We start from the raw sequence: 22500 nt of genomic DNA, 5'->3' as shown, positions 1-22500 counted from the left end.
AGCCGTGTAGGCCACGTTGCAGCAGTGTCCGTTTCAGAGCGCGCGGAAGCTCCGCGGAAGCGAGACTTTGGGTAGACTTTCATATTGTTATTCTGACTAAGCCTTGCCAATTAGGTATTGTTATGTTCGCTTTGTTCCTTTGTTTTGTAAACATAAATTGTTTCGGACCCTGTATATGAAAGACCAGCCGAGACTTTCGGGTCAACATTCGATTTGACGAGAGAAGATTACAACCTCGTTCTCAGGGTCTCTTTGTCGATGGAGACCCTGGGAACGAGGTTGAGAGGAGTATCCATCAGATGTAGCGCGAGAAATGCGAATTTACGCTTTTCTCAAAACAAGAGAAACAATAAACACTTAATGACTGGTCCCTCGGGAAACACTTCATTTTGTTTCCCGAGAATCTCAATGTTTCAGCGAGGCGCAGACGAGCTGTTTCCCGAGGAACCAGTTATGAAGTGATTTGTTATATAGCACAAAAAGAAAAACGTGCAACGACAACAGCAACGGCGGTCGTCGGTCAACATTCGCGGGTGTCAGTGCACTGTTACCCTCTGACGTCATAGATTTTGCACTGTTGCCCGCTCAGATACTTTTGGCGGGAAACAGTTTTATTGTTACATGTCACGTAACCTCGAAGTAACCAATGAGAGCGCGCGCTGTTGGGGAAAAAATTCAGCTTTATAACAACAGCTGTTGAATACAAGCTGCCCCCGATAGTTTCGCACATTTAGGTTGTCACTTCGGTTAATACTGCTGTTAGCTTTTCATACGCTTTCGTGACATAAATTTTCAATTTTGTGGTTCCTCAGGTCTCACATTTCTTGCATGTTGTACTCAAATAATTAGTTGCTCTCCTCTAAAAGTAACTCAATTATATCCAGCCCTCACAGCACAGCTCACTCCTTTTATCATCTGGAATGCATTGATACCCCGGTTATTTGCGCTTCCAACAAACAAATTTTCTTTGGGTGGGGAAGGGGGAGGGGGTCTCTTAGGGCTTTTATTGTGCTTATTGTCTAACGGACTAAACTTAAGGAACGTCTCAACTACTTTTGTCCAAGATTGTAGTTCGAACCACATACATAAGAAGACGGAAGAATACGCAAGAACACTCAGCCACACGGCTTAAGGAATTCACGTTCATGAACATCGATTTCCTGTTTCAAATCGAAGAGTTCAAGTTTTTTGCTACTACAGCAAGTTCCAGGAACTTCCGAGATAAACTGTGCGTATTGAAATATCAGCCTTTGTTCTATGACACCGTGGGTTGACTTGGCTTACGAATATCACACTACCTCGTTGCCTACAAACAGCTTTACGCTATACAGTGCCTTTCCAAACTTTCCACGACAAAATCTCAAATTACTCGAAAAAAGACGAAGAAAACAGTCGAGAATCAAGAAATCACACAGTCCTTCGATAAGAAGTTCTTGTTTTGACCCGAAAGTCTCGTTTTCGCGCCTTCCAATAATGATAATGATAATGATCTTTATTATGCTTTTGTCGGTGTACATTTTTTTTAAAAAATTACAGTCTAGTTGGTTTACAATTTATAGTTAGTTATATATACTTATATACTTATCGGCAAGCTAGGAAGCTAAATGAACCGGTTGGTTTTCTTGTTAGCTCCCTAAACAATTTAGGTTCTAAATAGTAGGCAAAATAAAATAAAATAAAAAGGAAATGCAAAGAAGGAAGTCCAGCGTTCAGTGCCATTTTGAATTGGACACTTCGCGAGGACAACGCTTTCTGGCCGCCATTTTAGCAGGTTAACTTACAAGTTTTACGGAATCTGGTGGCTTCGCGTTGCTACCTGGAGATGCTTCAGTGGATTCATGGTTTAGAAAAATTCATGTTCCACAAGCCTGGCGTGTTCATTTAGCGACTGGATTCGATTTTCACGAAAAAAATCGTGCTTGTTTTGGGTCGATCGGAGTCCCGACGCTGGCTTCAGTCTCCTACCTTGTCACTATACTATGAAGGAAGGTGAACGGGGACCATTTTCCCCGAAACTTCGTGTACGTATTAAAGACAACAACAGCTCACCACATGGTAAGTTTCATCGATTTTTATTTCCATTTTCTTGCAAATTTCCAGACCTAAACTTCGCCTCATATGTTCTCTATATTTACCTATGTGGCACACACAGTGAGCCTGGGTTACCTGTGGTCTTGAAGGTAAGGTAAGGGGAGCGTCTGAAAGCTACAACAGGTAGATGTAGGAAAGCATTTTTGCAGCGGTCAGAGGAAAGAAGTAGATTGTAATGTTTTTTTATTACCTTGAAGTTGGAAGGAAGTGATGGATTATAGGTCGGTATGAAAGGTATGCGTTCAGGTTTGTTTATCGGTTTAGGTTGTAAGGCATGTGAAGATGCGTGTCGTGTTCGGTCACTGGGATGGTTGGTCCGTATTTATTTTCCTTTTTCTTCTCTTTGGACAAGCATTGGTCGTGGAAAACTTCTCAAAAGACCATCTAAACATACCACGCGACGTTTGGAGCAGTCTGGAATCAGATATATCCAAATATTCTATCGATATTCTTGGAGTTTCATTTTGGCCTTCGTCAAGTTATCCAAGTCAAGCGCTAATTATTCATCAGAGCTTTCTTCGTCATACATTGTTCCCATTGTTTTGGAAATCTAAACACGTTCACTCATGGGTTTCATGTATGCTAATTTGCTCAAGCATTTGCTATGGTCCACTGAAGATAAAGATAAAGCGCCACAAAAGACCTTGCCCTTATTACCCTAACATAGTTGCTATGTTACACATTGTTCTCGACGTCAGTGATTTAATCTTTAAACTCAATCCGGGTCCTGACAACAACAGAATCACTACTATTATTTCCTCGCGTACTTCTCGTCACTCCAATGCCTGTTATCGACCATCTAATATAAAGGGTGTAAATCACAATAACTTACAATCCTTAAGGCGTGTTTACGAGACGCTCAAGTACACCTTCAATAGATTGTTCACTGCCTGTTTCATTAATGCAAGATCGGTGTGCAAGAAAACCCATATCATCAAAGATCTTGTCGTCGATTATAACATAGACTTAAATGGCATCACAGAAACGTGGCTTCTTTCCCAATGGATATCGCTTCGTTCATACACCCAGGCCCTCAGGGACTGGTGGGGGCGTTGATCTGTTGTTCAAGTCATCTATCAGTGCCAAAACAATATTGAACCATTCACTTAGATCATTTGAGTGTTTGGATACGATCTTTGTCAGTCGTAAATTCCTTAGAGTGATTGTCGTCTATCGTCCTCCAGAAGATACAAGGTTAAACCTTTTCTTTGAACAATTTTCCAGCTTTCTAGAAGAAATTGTACTATTTCCAGAAGAACTTTTGATATGGGGTGACTTTAACTTTCATATAGATGATGGTGCTAATAGGATGACTAATCGATTTATAGATCTACTTGACTTGTTTAATCTTACACAACATGTGACGGTCCCCACACACAGACTTGGGCACATATTGGATCTTATCATCACAAGGAATAACTCCGAGAATCTGGATGTGAAAAATGTGGCAATCTTAGATCAATTCTGCGTATGTGATCATAAAGCTATTATCTGTTATCTCACGTAGACTTAAAGATTTCGACTTTAAGTCTTTTGATGATATGATTAATAGTTCTGGCCTATTTGAGGAAAACACCAGTCTTCCATCATTAATCACAAGGTACGATGTTGTCCTTCGAGAGACCATCGATAAACTAGCCCCGATAAAATCTCGCACAGTAGTTAACAGGCCCAATGCTCCATGGCACAATGAGGATATAGCCATTCAGAAGAGAATTCGACGTCGACTTGAACGCAAGTGGCGTTCAACTAGACTTGCACATGACAAAACAAACTATTTAAGAAGATGTTCGGTAGTCAATGAAATGTTGTATAAAGCTAAGGAAGAATATTACTCAAGTATTATCAAAGAAAACATTAATGATTCCAAACAACTTTTCCGCACAGTGGACAAGCTGCTTCAAAAGAATAACGATAAGTCTTATCCGCCAGCAAAGAATGATGAGCAATTGGCTAATTCCTTTGCAGATTTTTTGCAGATTTTTTCTCAAACAAGATTGACAACATTCGTAATGGCTTCGCTAACATGAATCAAGAACAATACAGTCTACCTGTTCCAGACAAAACCTGTTCTTCCTGCTTTAGTGAATTTGAAATTGTTACTGAGGAAGAAATAATGGACTTAATAACAAGTCTAAGATCAAATCATGCACACTAGACCTATTGCCGGCCACTATCACGAAAGAATACTATTGTAAACTATTGTAAACACTGTTTTCAAAATGATCATTAACTTATCTCTGTCTACTGGGGTAATGCCAGATGACTTGAAGGTAGCCCTATTAACACCACTACTTAAAAACCCTAAAGCTGATTTCGAGCTGTTTTCCAATTTTCGTCCAGTATCAAACTTGAAGTTTCTATCTAGATTGATTGAAAAGTCTGCATATCTTCAACTAAACAAATATCTGATCAACAACAACTTGCACGAGCCATTACAATCTGCTTATAAAGCATGTCATAGTACAGAGACAGCCCTTCTTACCATCACAGACGACATATTACTGTCCTTAGATAGAGGGGAGAACGTCTTTCTGGTACTTTTAGATCTATCGGCAGCGTTTGATACAGTTAATCATTCTTGCTTGTTGTCTAGACTCCAAATTACTTTTGGTATCCAAGGCACAGTTATGGAATGGTTTCGGTCATACCTCTCCAGCAGAACTCAGTTTGTCAGCATAAATAGCAAAAAATCTACACCACGAGACCTTACGGATAGCATTCCACAAGGATCTGTGATGGGACCAGTATTATACTTACTTTACAGCGCACCACTTGCTGAGGTTATACAATCACATGGTCTTGATTACCACATGTATGCTGATGATAATCAATTGTATTTTTCCCTTAAAACGCAAGAGGTTGACTTAGCAAAGTCTAAAATTGAGGAATGTATCGCATCTATTTGTAACTGGATGAACCTGAACGAACTCAAGCTCATCATGATAAAACTGAAATCATGCTATTTCATTCTAAATTCCGAGCACCGCCGCTCGTTCAATATTTGTGGGTCGGATCTGAAAGCGTTCCATTGCCTTCCTCAGCCTGAAGTTTGGGTGTGATATTTGATGACACTATGTCGTTTGATGCTCATCTGTCCAATGTTTGTAAGTCGTTGTTTTACCACCTGCGCAACATATCGAAAATCCGCAAGTACTTAAATAAAGAATCTGCCGCTACCATAGTCCATGCGTTTGTTACATCTAAATTGGACTATTGTTAACTCACTGTTATTTGGCTTGCCTAAGTATCAGTCACGTAGGTTGCAATATGTCCAGAATACTGAAGCCAGAGTGGTGTGCCAAGGACGTAAATACGATCATGTTACACCAATGTTACAGGAACTCTATTGGCTACCTGTCTACTATAGATCTATATTCAAGATTTTACTCATTGTATTTAAATGTCTCAATGACAATGGACCATACTATTTAAGAGAAAAACTCCAGTACAGACGGTACTCCAGATCATTAAGATCTGTTTCGAATATGTTATTAAAAGAACCTAGATCATATACAAAAACTTATGGGGATAGAGCCTTTTCGAATATGGCCCCAAGACTTTGGAACAGCTTACCACATGACTTACGTAACCTTAGCACTGTTGAAAACTTTAAGAAAAGACTGAAAACCTGTCTTTTTACTAAATGTGTTTATAATTGCCCGTTATTTTTAAGTTTACTCATAGTTTTATGCATATTAGAATCATGTTTACAGTAGAATTATATCTATAACCTATATAGTTATTTAGCTTAATATAATGTATGTATTGTATGTTTTTAGCTTAATATATTGTATTTTTAGATAAACATTGTAAAGCGCCTTGAGCACAGGATATGTGCGCTATATGAATAAAAGTTACTATTATTATTATTATTATTATTATTATTATTATTATTTTTGTTATTATCTCATGGCGTTTACGCTCTGGCAGATGTTATACCGCATTTAAACCAAAGGAGCGAGCCATAGCCAATGGCTAAAGGTCTTTGGGTCATTCCCTCTTGTTTAGTTTTCCAGAACCTTTCTTAGGATCCTTGCTGTTCCTAACAAGGCTGTTTTCTGCAAGAGTCCTTTCTTGATAGCAATCCCTAGCTTCGTAAGCCATCCATCTAACCTTTTACTTACTCCTCCAAGTGCACCAACAACTATCGGTACGACCTCTACATGTCTGATCCTCCATATATTCTTAATTTCTCTCTTTAGCTCCCGGTACTTCTCCAGCTTTTCACCTTCCTTCTCATGCACCCTGTGGTCCCACGGTGACGCAATATCCACAATGATTACCTTATTATTTTCCTTTTCTGCAACAACAATGTCTGGTTTTCTGGCTGCGATGATATGGTCGCACTAGATGGACATGTCCCACAAGATCTTAAAACTTTCGTTTTCCACAACCCTTTCTGGTTGGTGCTCATACCATTTCTCACTTCTGTCTATACCATACTTACAACAGAGTTTCCAGTGCACCAATCTGGCAATATTGTCATGCCTTCTCTTGTACTCTTTCTGCGACAGTTTGTTACATTCACTGATAATGTGGTTTATTGTTTCACCCTTCTCCCCACACAATCTGCAAGTGGGGAATCCACTGACATGTCAATGTTGAACTTGACATAATTCGTTCTCAGTGCATGTTTTTGGGCTGCAAAATAAGTGCTTCAGTTCCGATTTTTAGATCACTTTTTCTTGTCCATTCCCACATCTTGTCTTTGTCAACTGTCTCCGGCATATCACGCAGGAATTGGCCATGCATTTTTTTTCTCTTTCCATCTGTTCAAGATAGCATTCTATCTTTCTTGTTTAAAGTCTCTCTTTTCCTTTGCTTCATCACTGTTTAAAATTCCTACCCCTCTTACTCCTGCCAACACTCTCTCGTTTGAATTCTTTAGATACCATGCCAGATTATTTTCCTCAGCCTTCACACATATTTCGCAGCTAATTAGGCCTCTTCCTCCTTTCTGTCGTGATAAATACAACCTGTCTACATCACTTTTGGGGTGTAGAGCCCCATATAGTGACATCGTCTTCCAGGTTTTTCTATCCAGCTCCTTCAGTTCTTCACTCTTCCAATCTATCACACCTGCACTATACCTCAAGATTGCAACAGTCCATGTGTTGACAGCCATGATCTTACTCCTTCCACTCAACTTTGTCTTTAACACTAATTTCAGCCTCCGTTTATATTCCTTTGAAACCAAGGCTTTCACTTCCTTCTCCTTCAAATGATCTGCTTCCAGAATTACTTACACCCATTGTCGTCGATCTCCTTCATAACTAGCCCGTCCAGTAGCACAATTCCTTCTTTTTTAGCAATTTTACCTCGTTTCAGGTCTAGCACCCCACACTTCTTTGTTCCAAATTCCATACCTATGTCCGAGCTAAATATATGAACTGTCTGTGCAAGGGAATTAATCTGTTCATAAGATTTCCCAAACAGTTTCAGGTCATCCATGAACAGTAGATGGTTTATCTTGCACTCACGCCCTCCCCACTCATACCCTGACCTTCTCAGCACTAATGAAAGTGGCACCATACACAGTACAAACCACAACGGCAAGAGGCTATCTCCCAGGAAGATCCCTCTATTGATGTCCACCACTCCTAATGTCTGTCCACATGATGTCAGTTCAGTCTTCCACTCATCCATACTGCTCGCAAGAAACTGTCTCACATTAGCCGCAACACCAAACATTTCCAGACATTCCATTATCCAACTATGTGGCACCATATCATACGCCTTGCGGTAATCGATCCAGGCAATGGCGAGGTTCGTGCGCCTTCTTTTGAAATCCTTAAGAATCGCCTTATCGATCAGCAGTTGATCTTTAGTCCCCCTGCTTCCTCTCTTACACCCCTTCTGTTCTTCAGCTAGTATCTCCAGTCCTCCAGGTGCTCATACATCGCCTCAGCAATGACTCCTGTCATGAGCTTCCACATAAGAGGAAGGCAAGAGATAGGTCTATAGTTGTCAACTGCACTGCCCTTACTAGGATCCTTCAGACATCAAATCGTTCTCCCAAAGGTTAAACATTATTATTATGATGATGATGATGATGATGATGATGATAATAATCATAATATTATTATTACTATTATTATCGCACAGCAGATAAAGAAAACCTAAGATAGATGGAAAACGTCTTTGCTTTTACTGAATATTTTCAAAATCTTCGGTCTTGTAATGAAATGGAACTAAGTGTGTGGGAGACCGTCAACTGAAAATAAAAGCAGATTCTATACTCACAACGATATCCAATACTTACTTACTTACTTACTTACTCAACTTTAATTAGCAAGATCTTCACATAATACAAATTAAAGATAAATTAACAATTAAAATAAATAAAAAATTTGTAAAAATACAAGATCTGAATTAGGTCAGTTTATACAGAATACAAAGATTCCTTATAAAAATAAGCTGACATATATCAAGGGTAATAAGAATAAAAAAATTTTCATGTTCGTCCAGAAATTATCGGGATTCACAGGCATTTTTTGTGCTGCTTACATGATTCGCAGACCAAGGACCACATTCGCGGACCAAGGGCTCGTGAGTACGTTCACCATTTTTCGAATTACAAGAGAATTCACAGGCGGCCAAGACTCGGAGGGCAAGAAATTATAAGGATTTGTATGGGAATCTCGATAACAAACTGAAAAAGATATTTACACGCAAAAGCTCTCAATAAAAAAGCCGTACTTTGTTGTAGTGACTGTGGTGACTTTCTGGCTTCTTGTGTGGTTATTTGCCTGATTGAATGAGATTTAAGCGACTTCTCAACTTCCCGGGTTGTCACTCGTACGTACATTTCGTTTCCGTCACCGGAATGTTAGGGTCCACACTGAACTAGCCACGTGGTGGTCAGTTCAATCCCTTGTCTCTTTTTCTACTCTCGGCACTTCGTGCCTCGTACGGAAAGCTTGACTTTCCGGAGTTCGTCTAAGGGCGACGAACATTGACGCGATTTCAACCGTAACAAGATCGTTTGTGTGTAGTTTGATCACGTACGGTGATTCAAATCAACAAGATCGATTCGCGCTGCAATCGGTCAAATAGGACTCCTCTGCTCCCTGTAGCCAATCTAGCGCGAGAAAACTAAACCGCAATCAGTTATGGTTACTAGTTTGTAGTTACATGACGCTTCTGATTGGTTGATTATTTTCTACAACTGCAATCTACAAAATTATTAATGAATGAATGAGTAAATAAATTAATTATTTCGGATCCGGTATACGAAAGACCAGGCAACAGCCTGAACTTTTGGCTGTTGAAATGCAAAGCACTTTTCTGTCATGTAAATAACGGATGCGTGCCTTGTCAAGTAAGTGAACGTCGAATCACAAAGCGCGTAAGAATCTATCCAATCAGAAAGGGGTATAGAAAACCCTGTAAACTCTGAACAAGCTTTTCGGAGCCGTTGCGCAGACTGGTTTAGTCTGTCTGCGACGCAGGCTAATAATCTGCCGCCTTTTACGGTTTAATGTCACGTGAATGGACATCGGGACAGCATATCCAGTTTGAGCTATAACAATGTGGTAAGCCATTGAATAGCTTACCACAAAAATCGAATAATGAATAAATAAAAGACACTAACAAAACGATGAAACGAAAAATCTTACTCTAAACAAAACTGGAAAACTTTTTAATTTACTTTACTCTCCGAGATGTGAATGATTCCTAGATTTTTGTTTGTAAGAGATGATCTCTAGCCTTCCAGATGACAAAAAGAAAAGAGTCGTGATGTGAGGGCTAGATATAATTAAGTTAATCTTACAACAATGAATTACTCGAGTACAAAACGATACAAGAAATGTGAGACCTAAAAAACCACAAAATTAGAAATATAAAACTACACATTATTAGGCGTGAAAACTTACACCACGCGGAATACTAATGATGTTTTACAATTTCAGAAGCTCAGCTTTATTTCACATGAATATCGTTTACGATTGCCATGTTTGGTCATTAAGACCATCCAGAAGCTTTCACTAGGCTATGTAATTAATCCGTGATTTTGACTTAAATTCTTTTTTGTCTCCCCCAAGATGGACACCATTTTTAATTTTGTCTCGCTAGAGGGTAATCTTTGGCATATCACAAAATGACGTCGAAATCATCGGGACAGACACAAAATCGAGAAATCTAGATTTTTCCTGGCATAGAGCACACAAGGACACCGTCAAGATGAGTGTTTATGGGCCCTTTGCAGCTGGCGATCACATATTACAAAAAACCGCCATACTGGAGAGCAAATTACGCACTGGGACATCTAAAACAAAGAAAATTTAAATTAAGTTGCTTTGTTTTAGATGTCCCGGTGCGCAATTCGCTGAAAAGTATAGCGGTTTTTGTACCATGTGATCGCCAGCTGCAAAGGGCCCATAGGTGGGACGGTGAGATGGCTGTCACGTCACGCGAAATACGCCTGACAACTGACCGTCATACTCCTAAGGTGGTGTGATTTCCCGTGGTTTCTCGTAGTCCCAACAACGATTAAAAAAGTAGGTCTATTTATCCAAATTTCCTTTCGAGTTAAGCCTTACCGAAATACGATTTGTAGTGGCTCAAGAAAATAATTACTGGGTTGCCAAACCCAGTCGGAATCTGCGTTTCATTTCTCCGTATTTTTTTTCCGTGTCATGAAAAGTCTCTTCCTGTCCCTCCCCTGCTAAGTAGTGTCTGTATGTAGTCTTCTGCGCGTATGTGTGGTAAGGTTGAGGGAGTACTAGAAATGCATAGATTATTGGTAACCAAAAAATCCCTTCAATCATCGAGAACGTGGAAAAAATGTGGCATCCTGGAGGCCTTAGAAAATGGTTAACGTGACCTTTTGATTGAATCCTTTGAGTTCGTTTCTTATGTCTCAGAGACTGGAAGAGTATTGTCTTAACCTTTTATTGTTTCGTTTGGTCTTTAGCAAGCTCCAATTGCTTTTTCTCAATGGAAATATCAAAATAAACGATCTTTTAGACCCCACTGCATGTGGATTAAAAGCCATTTTTAGTTATATTAACGGGTCTAAATTTTAACGGTTTTTATTTTGCTGGTGTTTATTTCTGCCGGAACTTATTTTTGCGGTTCAAGTACATCCGCAAAATCCGCAAAAATTAAACCCTGGGAAAAGACTAGAAAAGAAGAGAAATTTTGAAGCGGAAACAAAATGTTCAGTTCTTCCTTAGTATGTGGCATAAACGTTTGCTTAGTGCAACTCTAGACATGCATGACATGCAGGAAAACGTCCGTCAGAGTAATTTGCAGTTAGTCTTTTTGCAGACTATTTCACTTAAAGGGGCTGTGCCAAGTTATTTAGGGTGTTTCGGGAAAATCTTTTGTTAATCACGAGTTTAAAACTCGAAAATGCTAATGTAGAAATCCCTTACCGATAAAATTATCGTTACATCACAAACGAAATGATTCTGAGCCGAAAAAAACGACCTTTATCGAGGCGATCTGTCAATTTTGAAAAACATCTGGGCGACTTTTTTCAAGATTACCCAAATGTAATCCGTTGCAATCTTGTACATTTATGTCCATCCACGCTTCTCTTGCAGTAGTTCTTTTATGTTGTTCAACAGTTTTAAGTGGTTATTGCAATGTTTCATTCTACTTTTTGGGCATTTTGGGAAAAAACTTAAACAAAGGAAAGCAACTTATTAAGTGTCTAGTCGTTCTAGCGTTGCAGCACTAATTTGGGACACTGTAAACTGAAATTAACAATTAACACAAATCAAGGCAAAAGTTCAGGTGATGGGAAAACCGGAGTACCTGCAGAAAAACCTCTCGGTGCAGAGTAGAGACCCAACAAACTCAACCCACATATGACGCCGAGTCTGGGAATCCAACTCGCGCCACATTGGTGGTAGGCGAGTGCTCTCATTACTGTGCCATCCCTGTACCCCAAATCATTTGTTATCTTCGAACTGAATTTATTACCAAAGCTCAAAAAGGTAAAAGACCTCAAAACGGGACACGACATTACAAAATAATTCAACGTGTGAGCCAAAGGGCCATTGCTGGCATGACGTCTGGGTAACCCCTCAAATGGTCTACATCACCCCCCCTCCCCCCACTTACAAAAACATTACTGGAACGCTAAAGTTCAATACCACCCAACTCAGTGCCTTCTGTTTTTGTGTAACACGTACCACAGGCAGCCCAGGTTACGCTCACGGAGCGTCTAGTTTTGATGTAAACTTAGCTTTCTCTTGTCAGCAGAATGTGAGTTTTTCTGCGTTTAAAAATGTGTTAACATTACCAAGCCTTCGACAGCAGTGAGCGCGGCAGTGAGGAAGACTCGTAAATTTCTTGTGCTTGCAAGCTTTCAGCCTAGTTCAGTCAAGTTTGCATTTCAACGAAAACTCGGAACGAAGACATCGGAGAGCCAGGAAGGAAAAGGAATGGTTTAAAGACGAGCAGTTACCATTAACATTATAAAAAAAAAATAAAATATTGGAACTATTAGTCAGTGGAAAAATTTGCATTTGCACTCGCTAATTTAAAGCTCAACAAAATAGTTTCAACTCCCTGTATTTCTCTTACAAAATTTAAATTTCGTCTCCGCTAACTGAGAACCTTCTGAGAGCTTTCTGCGAGAACCAGCGAATTTCAGACTCCTTCAAAGGACATTTGGATCTAACCGTCTTCTTTTCTTTTAGAGACAACAAGTGAGAATTTTTCGCTTCTTTTTACCGTAATCGCCCCTGGTCCCGTCCCCCATACTGACTCTAGTTTTGTCCCACCCGACTGTAGTGTACTATCTCATCCATCTCCTTACTAGGGAGCTTAAGCACGCGCGTTTTTGAATGGCTGACGGCAACCGGAAGTGAACTGTTTTCCCTTTTAAATTGTCTTCACACAACCACATTTACCCATTACAGATGATTAGTATAAAAATTTGGGAGACACCACTGTCCTGGCACGCGAAATGTTCTCTTCCGTTTGCCGTCCGCGTCTCAAAAACGGGAGTGCTTAAGCTCCCTAGTTACGCCTGAATAACCTGATTCTTTCGGCTTCCTCGTCTGCCCTCTGTTGTTTTCTCATTTTCATTCTCTCCCTGTAGACACAGCAAAATTAAAATTAAAATATAGCAACATATTAATCATGCAAATTAGAAGGAGGTCAAATGAACTGGGGACTGCACCACAAAGCGAGTTGGATGTGACAATAAAAGAGGGTCCCCGATCCCCAATAGTTTTAGCGGGATGCGGGATTTAGCTTTTTTCGCGATGATATTCGGGATTTGAGCTGAAAACAAGGGCTGGAAGCAAGAATTTCAGTTGCGAGTGGGAACTAAATTTCGAGTTTTTATAGGGTTGGAAGGCGAGATTGGCGAGGGAAACAGAGCGGGATACGGGATTTCAATTCCAACGTGACTTCACCCTCAGTCTCTAAGTTGACCAGCGCAAAAACCGCAAGTTGGCGGAAATTAACCTTTTGTGCGTATAGCTGTGTCAGGTTTCAAGTAATGATCTTTTGTGTTGGCGTCTGACATAAAAGACATTTGTCGATTTCCGACATTTGCGTCTGTGTTCTTGAGCTCAGTGTCCTCAGTCCCGATCTTTTCTAGTTTTTCTAGTCTTTCGATCTTTCTACGAGCGCTAAGTGGTCCTAAGTGGTTTGTTGTGGCAATATGGCCACAACGGACAGCGGTGAGGGTTTCAGGGAAAGTTACGGAGCTCAAAGCTTTGAAAGAAACTGTCAGGTATGTTTACTTTTTAAATCTTGTCTGCATTTGACATTTTAGACCTTTTAGGTCCTTTTTATATGGGTTATTGACCAAGCGTGAGGTCAAGATGGCTGGATATTGGCCAAGTTCTTTTTTTTGCGTGTTTATGCACCAAGACGAAGTCGAGGTCCTTAAACACGCAAAAAAGGAACGAGGCCAATATCCAGCCATCTTGACCGAACAAACTTGGTCAATAAAGGATTTATTATATGGGATAAAACACCAAAAAATGATCTTGGATCTTGCGGGACCAAGCGAGAAATCCCGAGCGGGCAAGATAGCTCCATCTTGCCCGCTCGGGTAGTCAATCACAGCGCGGAATTAGGTTCATCTTGCCCGCTCACGGAGCTCGTCATATACTAATGTGATGTATTCCCGGTGTGTCTGGTCTGATCTGGCATGACCTTCATGCCCTCTGCTCTACGCTGACTGTTATGATCGATCTTGAGTGGTCTCGCTAACAGAAGTGATCATGTGTAAATAGCTCTGATGCATATTCCATTCGTTTAAATCGCACGTAAAGTCAGTGTCAACGTTTTTATATTTCCGGTTTCAAATTATTCACACGTGGAGGGCGCGTGAGACTTGACATTTACCTCTGTATTCTTGATCTCAGTGTCCTCTGGGCTCAGTCCCGATCTTTTCTAGTTTGTCTACAATAAGCGCCAAAAGGGTTGAGACACTTTCCCTTTTAAGGAATCTCGGACAAATCCCTCCCCTAACGTCTTTTCATCTAGCCCCTCCCCCCCAAAAATGTTGTTTGCTTATCACCAAGTCTTCCTTTTTCCGTTACCAACAATGAAGGGGGAAGGCGGGAAGAGGGGCGAGTGCAAGTGGAAAATGAAACGTTAAGGTGATTTTTCCCTAATTGTTGTCTTCCCAATTCAGTGTCTCAACTATTTTTGACGCTTATTGTAGTCTTTCGACCTTTCTACGAGCGCTAAGTGGTTTGTTGTGGCCACGCCGTTTAGCGGTGACAATAATTTACCGAACGAACCGGGAAACGAAGTATGTGACATTATAAATTACATCGCCATTTATTATAAAAAGGGTGGGAGCGAGTTTTTGCGATAAATATTATTTAACAAATGACTAATTAACGCAAAAATATCTTTGAAAAGTGGGCGGGATGGCGGGATTAACAGGAAAAAATGGGGGGGGGGGGGGGGGGGAAAACCGGGATCTGTGGACCCTCATAAAAAGATTGTAATCCTTTATGTCGAAGTTATATCACAAGTATTCCTTAATCATTTTAAAATTTTAGAAAGCCCTCCTTCGGTTTTTAGTAATGGCTGCACAAATAATAAAATTATAGCATGGCAGATGTAGTCCTTACATTGGTGTAAGGGGCCGTCCCTCTGGTTCTTCATAAATGCTTTTCCCTTGAGGTTCAATTCTTTGTTTCGTTTTACTCTGTTTGTGTGATCTATTATCAAGACAAGAAGATAGTGCCTATTACATCGGGTTGTGACAAACATTTAATAAAAAGGGTATCTAATTCTTGGCAATACTTACGGCTCAAGATATGATCCCCGTTTATCATCTATTTGATGCCGTAATTTCTGCAATGTGACAAGTGAACACAAGGTAAGGACTCTCTTCATTAATTTTCTTAAATCTCCAAAACATCTCGAACGAAAGAGGAAGCCTTATGCAAAACAAACTCTGTACAAAAGAAACAATACATGCAAACATTGGCATAATATGCAAATTACACGATATTCCTCATACCTCATAGCATCCTCATTCATAATAGCATGATTCAGGTAAATATATGCCAGAAACAAATACTGTGTTACTTACAGCTAAATGCTCTGCAATGTATTCATTCCTAAGAATTTCACCGGCACTTGGTCGATTGACTGGATCTTTATCTAACATTCTATAAAATGAGGGACACGAAAAAATATATATTTAATTTACTCAGGCCCACTCAGGCCCACTGTTCATATCGGGTAGATACTTAGCTCTCCACTTTACACTCTAATCAGTTAAATCTGTTCAAATATAAGTGCTACACGGCCAACGTTTGAAAAAACGTAATCCCTCCTTCCACTAGAGATAAGATGATCCAAACCACCTCACAGCTGAACTTATTTAGTTATCACCATTGTCTAACTAGAAAACTATATGGTTCACTTAGGCGCTTGGCATTTCCAAATTTGATACAGGGCTCGAGACTAGCGGTAGCCAACTAGCCACAGGCTAGTGAAATTTCAGTTTAGGCTAGTAGATTTTGAGCTTTCAGAAGCCAATGGGGCTAGTAAGTATTGTGAAGCAGTGGAGTTCTGGATAAAAACAAAATTGAAAATTATTTCGTATGAATGGGGCAGAAGGAGAGAATAGAACCAACAAAAACAGAAACTGTGAGCGGATTCTATGGAACTTACAGCCTTAGAAAATGATAAGTTGAAAAAAAAAAAAACTAAAGAGGCAAACGCGGATTACAGTTTCCCTGCCCCACGCTACGAACGATTAATCACGTGCTGTTAAAGCCTAGTTTCCATATGCGAAAAACTCAGTCGCAAACAACCGCAAGCACCTTCCGATAACTTGATCGCAAACAGTTTGCGTAAATGGGAACACCTTTTACGTTCATCTCAGACCAATCGTCGATGATCGCAAACAACACGCAAGAGATAGAAAATTCTCTATCGTTACGTGTTGTTCGCGACGAGTAGCAACGCAAAAGCGAGGAAACAACGATATGGAAACACAGTCGTAAACTGTTTCTGATTGTTTGCGATCAATCGACCATAACGTTTATGCACGGGATATGTTTTGACGAATAGTAATGAAAATGGCGTCCGAGAACGATTGTGGCAAAGAGGATGCTCCTCAAAACAGTGTGAATTTAATGAATATCATGTTAAGGAAATACCGCACGCCAAATGTACCTGTAGTAAAGTTCTCGATCACGAAGAGCCAGTTCCTGCACTATTCTCACTGCATAATCAATTAGCTCATTGCAAAACACGCTGTTATTTCATCGCATTCCCCCGCTTTCGCCCGTGCTATAGCGCCAGTAATGCCTTGCGCCATTTGGAGTTTAAATTTGGTCTCTTCGCTTGGAGCGTGGCCTTTTCGTCCTGTACTCCACAAAGACAGTCGTCTTTTGCGACCCGCCCACCTCCCCTGGTGGCGGTTGACCAAGCTACCAGCTCATATCCTCGTTGCATGCCTACTGCCTCGTCAGACGCGGACTCTTCCCATAATTTAATCTTATAGATGAGGTAATGAGTATGCAGTGAGGATATAGTACTACAATTTGACACTGGGTATGCTGCAGCCATTGATGCTCCTCGAAAATTTATTGGACCCAAAATCGATGAAGTCTCTTGAAAATTCCTCTCTGCCTTCTTCTTCGCAACAACTCCAACATAAGAAGAAGTTGAACACGATGTAAAGACCTATTTCTGATTTTAACTTTGCACCCTTTTCTTACGATGTCAAGAGATAAGGTTGCGTAAAGCAATCACGGATATGGAAAACAGATTCGCGAACACAATCGCAAAGGGCACTAGTGACAGTGTTTGCGATGTTGTTACGTGTACATATGGAAACAGATCACGTACTTGTTTAGAAGTTGAATCCAAACATAATTTATTTCAAATTAAAAAAAAGAAAGAGATAATATGGAGCGACTTATCGTGTTTACTAGGAATGGTGAATCTCACATTAAAAGAGAGAAAAGTTGCTTGCGAGCACGGTGATTGATTCCGAAAAACCATTCAAGCACAAAACGAAAGGATTGCTGTTGAAACTATTAAAGAGAAATCTTATATGAGCCAATTTTGTCCTTCTGAACTTTTTATCCAATGTAAGATATTATTTTCCCGCATTCCGCTGCTTTTGCGCTTCATGCGTAGAATGGCGTTTACACGTTGAAATTTCAATCGCAAATAGCTCAATTTATAATCAAAGGAACAGCCTTTTCACAGACCTCCAAACGAGCATTTTAGTCTTATGTGCGCTTTATTTCTGAATTTACTTTATTCCGCGTTTTCCATACTCCAGTGCATTTGTGAGTTGCGAAGATATGGCAAAGGGTCCGTGAAAATTGGCCTCAAGGCCGCGAAAACTTTGCGTTTGTGAGAAAAATACGGAAAACAGTACACTCCAGCTTATTTGCGCCGCTGTTGCGAGAATAGATATGAGAATATGGAAATATTTACTAAAAGCGCGTCTTGTGTTTGCAAATGTGAAATTTTTTCGTGATAGTTTTCATTCTCGTCACCAGAGCCTCGGATCGACCCAAGGCTCTGGGAAACTCTATGTGGTGAGAACATGGGTCGTAGGGTTCTTGTAGCCAAAAATAGGCTATTTAAACATTACGGCGCCTGCTAACTCCTCGCGCTAACATGAATGCACCAATTAGAGACGCTTTTCATTGTTCTTCACCAAAACCAATGAGAAGACAATTTGTTTCAGGGTTCCCCAGAGCTCTTCTCTTCCTCAGTCAAGAGAAAAGCTCTGGGGTCGAGATTGGATAGTTTTAACATATGAATGAAACTGCGCATGACGAGACTGGCTAGTGCAAATTTAGATTTGGCTAGTGAAATCAGACCTGATACTAGCCACTAGGCTAGTGATCTGAAAAGTTAGTCTCGAGTCCTGTGATATATATTTAGTCAGTTTTGCAAATGTCAATTTAAATTTTTAATGAATCAAGTGTACATTTTCAATATCATTTTAAGGAAGTGTGAAATAAAGTATTGTCTTGTCTTGATATCTTGTATTCCAATTTAAAGATAAAATTATAAGCCAAGACAGCTGCTTTGAAATCATGTCATTAAGAAAATAACAAATCAGAAAGCTAAAAACCTGTTATGTATGCCGTGGTATGTATCAAAAGAGACCTACATGTAATGTTTGAGTAGACTTGAATAAAGGATTGAGAGGAAATCAAGCAAAAACAAGTCACAAGTGAAATGATAATAAAATAATAAAATTGTCAAATATCACTGTATAAGTGCCCTATCAGCAATGGGTGAAAGAAGAAGACATCCATTAGTATAGCCAACAGAAAATACATAAAAAGAACACACTGCACATACAATACATATACCTTTCATACAAGGATTGGAGTTCCATGCTGTACTTTTCAGATAATTTTGGGGGATTCCCTTCAACAATTTTGTACATTACACCCATCAGGCTCTACAGGACAAGTGAAATCAGTCAGTCATTCAGATCCCACAAAAAAACAAAATTAATATGAAATAACAAAAAAAGTCTCATTCAAACTGTGCACAGTGCTAGTTATTACTTGAAGCTTCCTCACTAGTGTACTGTGACTTTCAAATATTAAAAAGAAACAATTCACATTTGCATAGCAAGTGTTATTTTATGTCCTGCCTTTCCTAATATAGGTTTGAAAATGAATTAATCACATTTTTAGTGATAGTCTCACACCAACACTTTTCCTTATTTGCAGTAAGAAATGCTCTTGGTATTGTTTTACTTTTTCCATGATGTGGATTGCCCTTTATCTTTTTCCCCTATGGCAAAATTTTGGGAGAAAGTACTTATCATATCTTATCATGAGGACAATACTCACTTACCTCACCCTGGAAAGCATGTTGGAGATTACATAGTTCATACAACACCACACCCATAGACCTGTGATTAAATAAAGTCAAACAGTTTAATTTAAAATCACAATCAGCACCACACAAAAATGTGACCATGACCAAAGAGCTTTGCATAATAAAATACCATTATTATGCATACCAGATACAAGACCTCAGCCTTATCTACAGTATTGTAATAGTCTAATACAGACAGTTATCAGTAAACTTAATACAAATGAAGGAATAGGTGGTATACCAAATGTCTGACTTGTATTTGTATCCCTCATGTTTAAGAACCTCTGGACTCATATAGTATGGTGTACCAGTAAATGTAGTTGCCATATCTGATGTTCCCATAAGAATCCTTGAAATGCCAAAGTCACCTAAGGTCAAATATTCATTACATTAGAAAAAATAACTTAATAAGAAAGTTTCTTTTAATTTTACAAAGTGTTTCATAACATGACACTTACATGTTACATGTATTAATAGAATTACGATACGACAGAGTTCAATAAAACCATTCACAAAGACAATCCCATTTTCCCAACACTAGTCTTAACAGTCTACTAAATTGGCTACAGTACATAACATATCATAGAGGATAGTAGCTTCAGGTTACATGTACAACATTACAAACCTACCTAACTTTATCACATTTCTCTTCAGGAAGACGTTTCTGAAAAACATAATTTGTTGAGTTCCATAAAAGATTGTCACTCTATCTAGAGCAAGCATGTGCATGAAGAAGCACAATTATGCAATATGTATGCCACAGATTCATGATTCAGGTGTGGATTTTGTGGTTGTGAATGTACAAGTACACATGCCAAACGTTGGGAACGTAAGTGACGCATATCAGTAGCAATGTCCAAGACAGATTAATAATAATAATAATATCACTATTACTATTATTACTACTAGTATCAACAGATGGTAGTATAATAAGAAATTAACGTTGTGAAGGAAATAACAATGTTGCATGTCTGCAAATAACTTGGCCAATGGCCTCTACCAAAATACTGCATAATGACACTGTATTTTTTTTTTATGCGTCCGAGGAAATGGAAATAAACTAGGTCATCAAACTATAGCTCTGAGGCAATAGGCAAAGTGAGTTGGTCTAAAATGAAAGTGTGGCCTGCGAGGAAATATATGGAGAAATCTGACAGATGAATTAGCTGAATACGGGAAATCTTGAAAAGCTTGGAGATGTTGAAATAGAACCAAAAAAAGTTTCGCAGGAACTCAAATGCACACTACTAGAGACAACAGCAGATGTGGAAAGCTTGAAAGAAAACAGATTGGTTTCATCAAAATAATAATGAGATAAATGTACTTCATCTCATTCAAAAGAAGTGCTCATGCCACCATACATTGTAAACAAGCTCCAACAGAATTGACTTTTTTCTAGGGGATAATGATCAAGACAAACACAAGACAATGATAGTGTGCCAGCTTCATACGAGAGCCTCCTGTGACAAGTCACTGGCTATTCAGAACTAAGCATATTTTTATTTTATGGGTCCCGACAATGGATAAGAGTACAGTCAACCTTAATATACGAGACAGTTCCATCATAAGAACACTGGGAGAAACACATTTCACAGAAGCTCACAAAGAGAACTATCACACCCTGAAGTTTCAATTAAGTAGAAAACACCTCAAACTAACCTTTACTTTCAGCAGAATCCTGTGAAGTGCTAGGTCTATGGTAGTTTAATTCGAACTCTGCCCAGAGAGTACATACAGAGGAAAGCGTCCCATCACCCCTCACCAAAGAGGAGATCCTGAACAGCTTTAACCCTTTCCCTCCTAAGAGTGACACTTATAGACTGACTTTCCTCTGTCTAACGCCAGACTATTTTACTTGTCAATGGGGGACTCCTCAGGGGTTAAAGGGTTAACAACAAGTCCACTTAACCCTTTCCCTCCTAAGAGACTTAAGCCACCTTACACTAGTGTACATGATGAAGTACAAGCCAGCCTGTACCATATGCGTGTTATGCTATGCATGTCACGTCACCCAATGAAACTTCTATAAACAGATCCAAAACAAGTGCTTAGCTATTGTGCTTGAGTGCCAATGCTTTGACTAGTACCTGGCAAGGGGAGGCCATAACAAGTGATCTTCACTAAACCTATTCACTAAGCTCCCTCTCACCTTCAAAGGTGTTGTGGCGGCCACTGTGCTACAACAAATATAAGAAAGGAAGCCAGACGTTCTTGGCTGACACCTTTCTAGAGCCACTGCAAAAGGGTTCACAGAGACAGAAATTATATAAATTTTGAATGTTTGCAACAGAGCTGGGGAGCCTCAATCAGAGAATACTGGACTCATTGAGATGAGATTATGGTTGACAATAATTAAATGCATAGTCCTGTTCAAAAGGCACAAATTTGTTATTGCAAAGCTCACACAATACAAGTTTCTGTCCAAAACTAATTCTTTAGACTAGCCACTTTAAAGGGGTTCATTTTAAGGGAGGCCAAAGACATGAACAGAATTCCAATGTTTGCAATCAAAACCAGCCATTGCAGTCACATGAAATCCCCAAGAGACCTTGGAGTGAAGTAGCAGGTCATTATGCACACTCCACAAAAGAAGCACATTTTACTTGTGAAATATTATTCTTGTGAGTCCAACTTTCCTTGTGATTTATTACAGATAGTTAAATAAAGAAAAATCAAACAAGAAAGGCAAGTTTGTAGATATAACAAGTTGCTAAATGTACCTTGTTTTCAAGTCTCGATGCAATATTTTCCTGAAACACAAACAAAAGTAATTGATATGTACTCTCATATAAATGCTTGTTCCCTGCTAGCAGAGGTCTCTTTTGCATTTGCTGGGCTGACAACTACTGGAAAAGAGACCTCTGCCATGAGTCATGTAAAGATACACAGATAAACTTGAGTTTGAGGCAAGCTTTTAAGATGTATAATTTTATATATATAACGCTAAGATGACTACGAGAACTTAAAAAGACTAATTCAATACCAAAGAATCAAAACTATTTCCGGTAATGTAACCCTAAACAAAATGATTGGTAAACAATTGTCTCTATCAACAAAATCTTATCATGCTAATGCCGTTAACAGATAGCCACA

At 39.4% G+C, this 22500-nt stretch overlaps 1 protein-coding gene across 2 annotated transcripts in view; it reads right to left on the bottom strand.

Moving 5' to 3' along the window:
• The window catches only part of LOC137999295 (serine/threonine-protein kinase Nek11-like), a 48277-nt gene that overhangs the window by 8026 nt on the left and 17751 nt on the right, over positions 1-22500 (bottom strand). For both annotated transcript variants that reach the window (XM_068845141.1, XM_068845131.1), the window contains 9 exons: positions 22128-22157; positions 20037-20071; positions 19649-19775; positions 19384-19441; positions 18888-18979; positions 15623-15701; positions 15335-15381; positions 15156-15245; positions 13091-13147 (listed from right to left, as the gene is read on the bottom strand). In XM_068845141.1, the coding sequence (XP_068701242.1) occupies positions 13091-13147; positions 15156-15245; positions 15335-15381; positions 15623-15701; positions 18888-18979; positions 19384-19441; positions 19649-19775; positions 20037-20071; positions 22128-22157 (615 nt within the window). The remainder of the gene's footprint in view (positions 1-13090; positions 13148-15155; positions 15246-15334; positions 15382-15622; positions 15702-18887; positions 18980-19383; positions 19442-19648; positions 19776-20036; positions 20072-22127; positions 22158-22500) is intronic.

Source organism: Montipora foliosa, chromosome 1 (genome assembly GCF_036669935.1).
Source record: "Montipora foliosa isolate CH-2021 chromosome 1, ASM3666993v2, whole genome shotgun sequence".
In the NCBI taxonomy this organism is placed as follows: Eukaryota; Metazoa; Cnidaria; class Anthozoa; order Scleractinia; family Acroporidae; genus Montipora; species Montipora foliosa.
The sequence above is the reverse complement of the archived record's forward strand: the minus strand, read 5'-3'. Positions and strand labels throughout refer to the sequence as shown.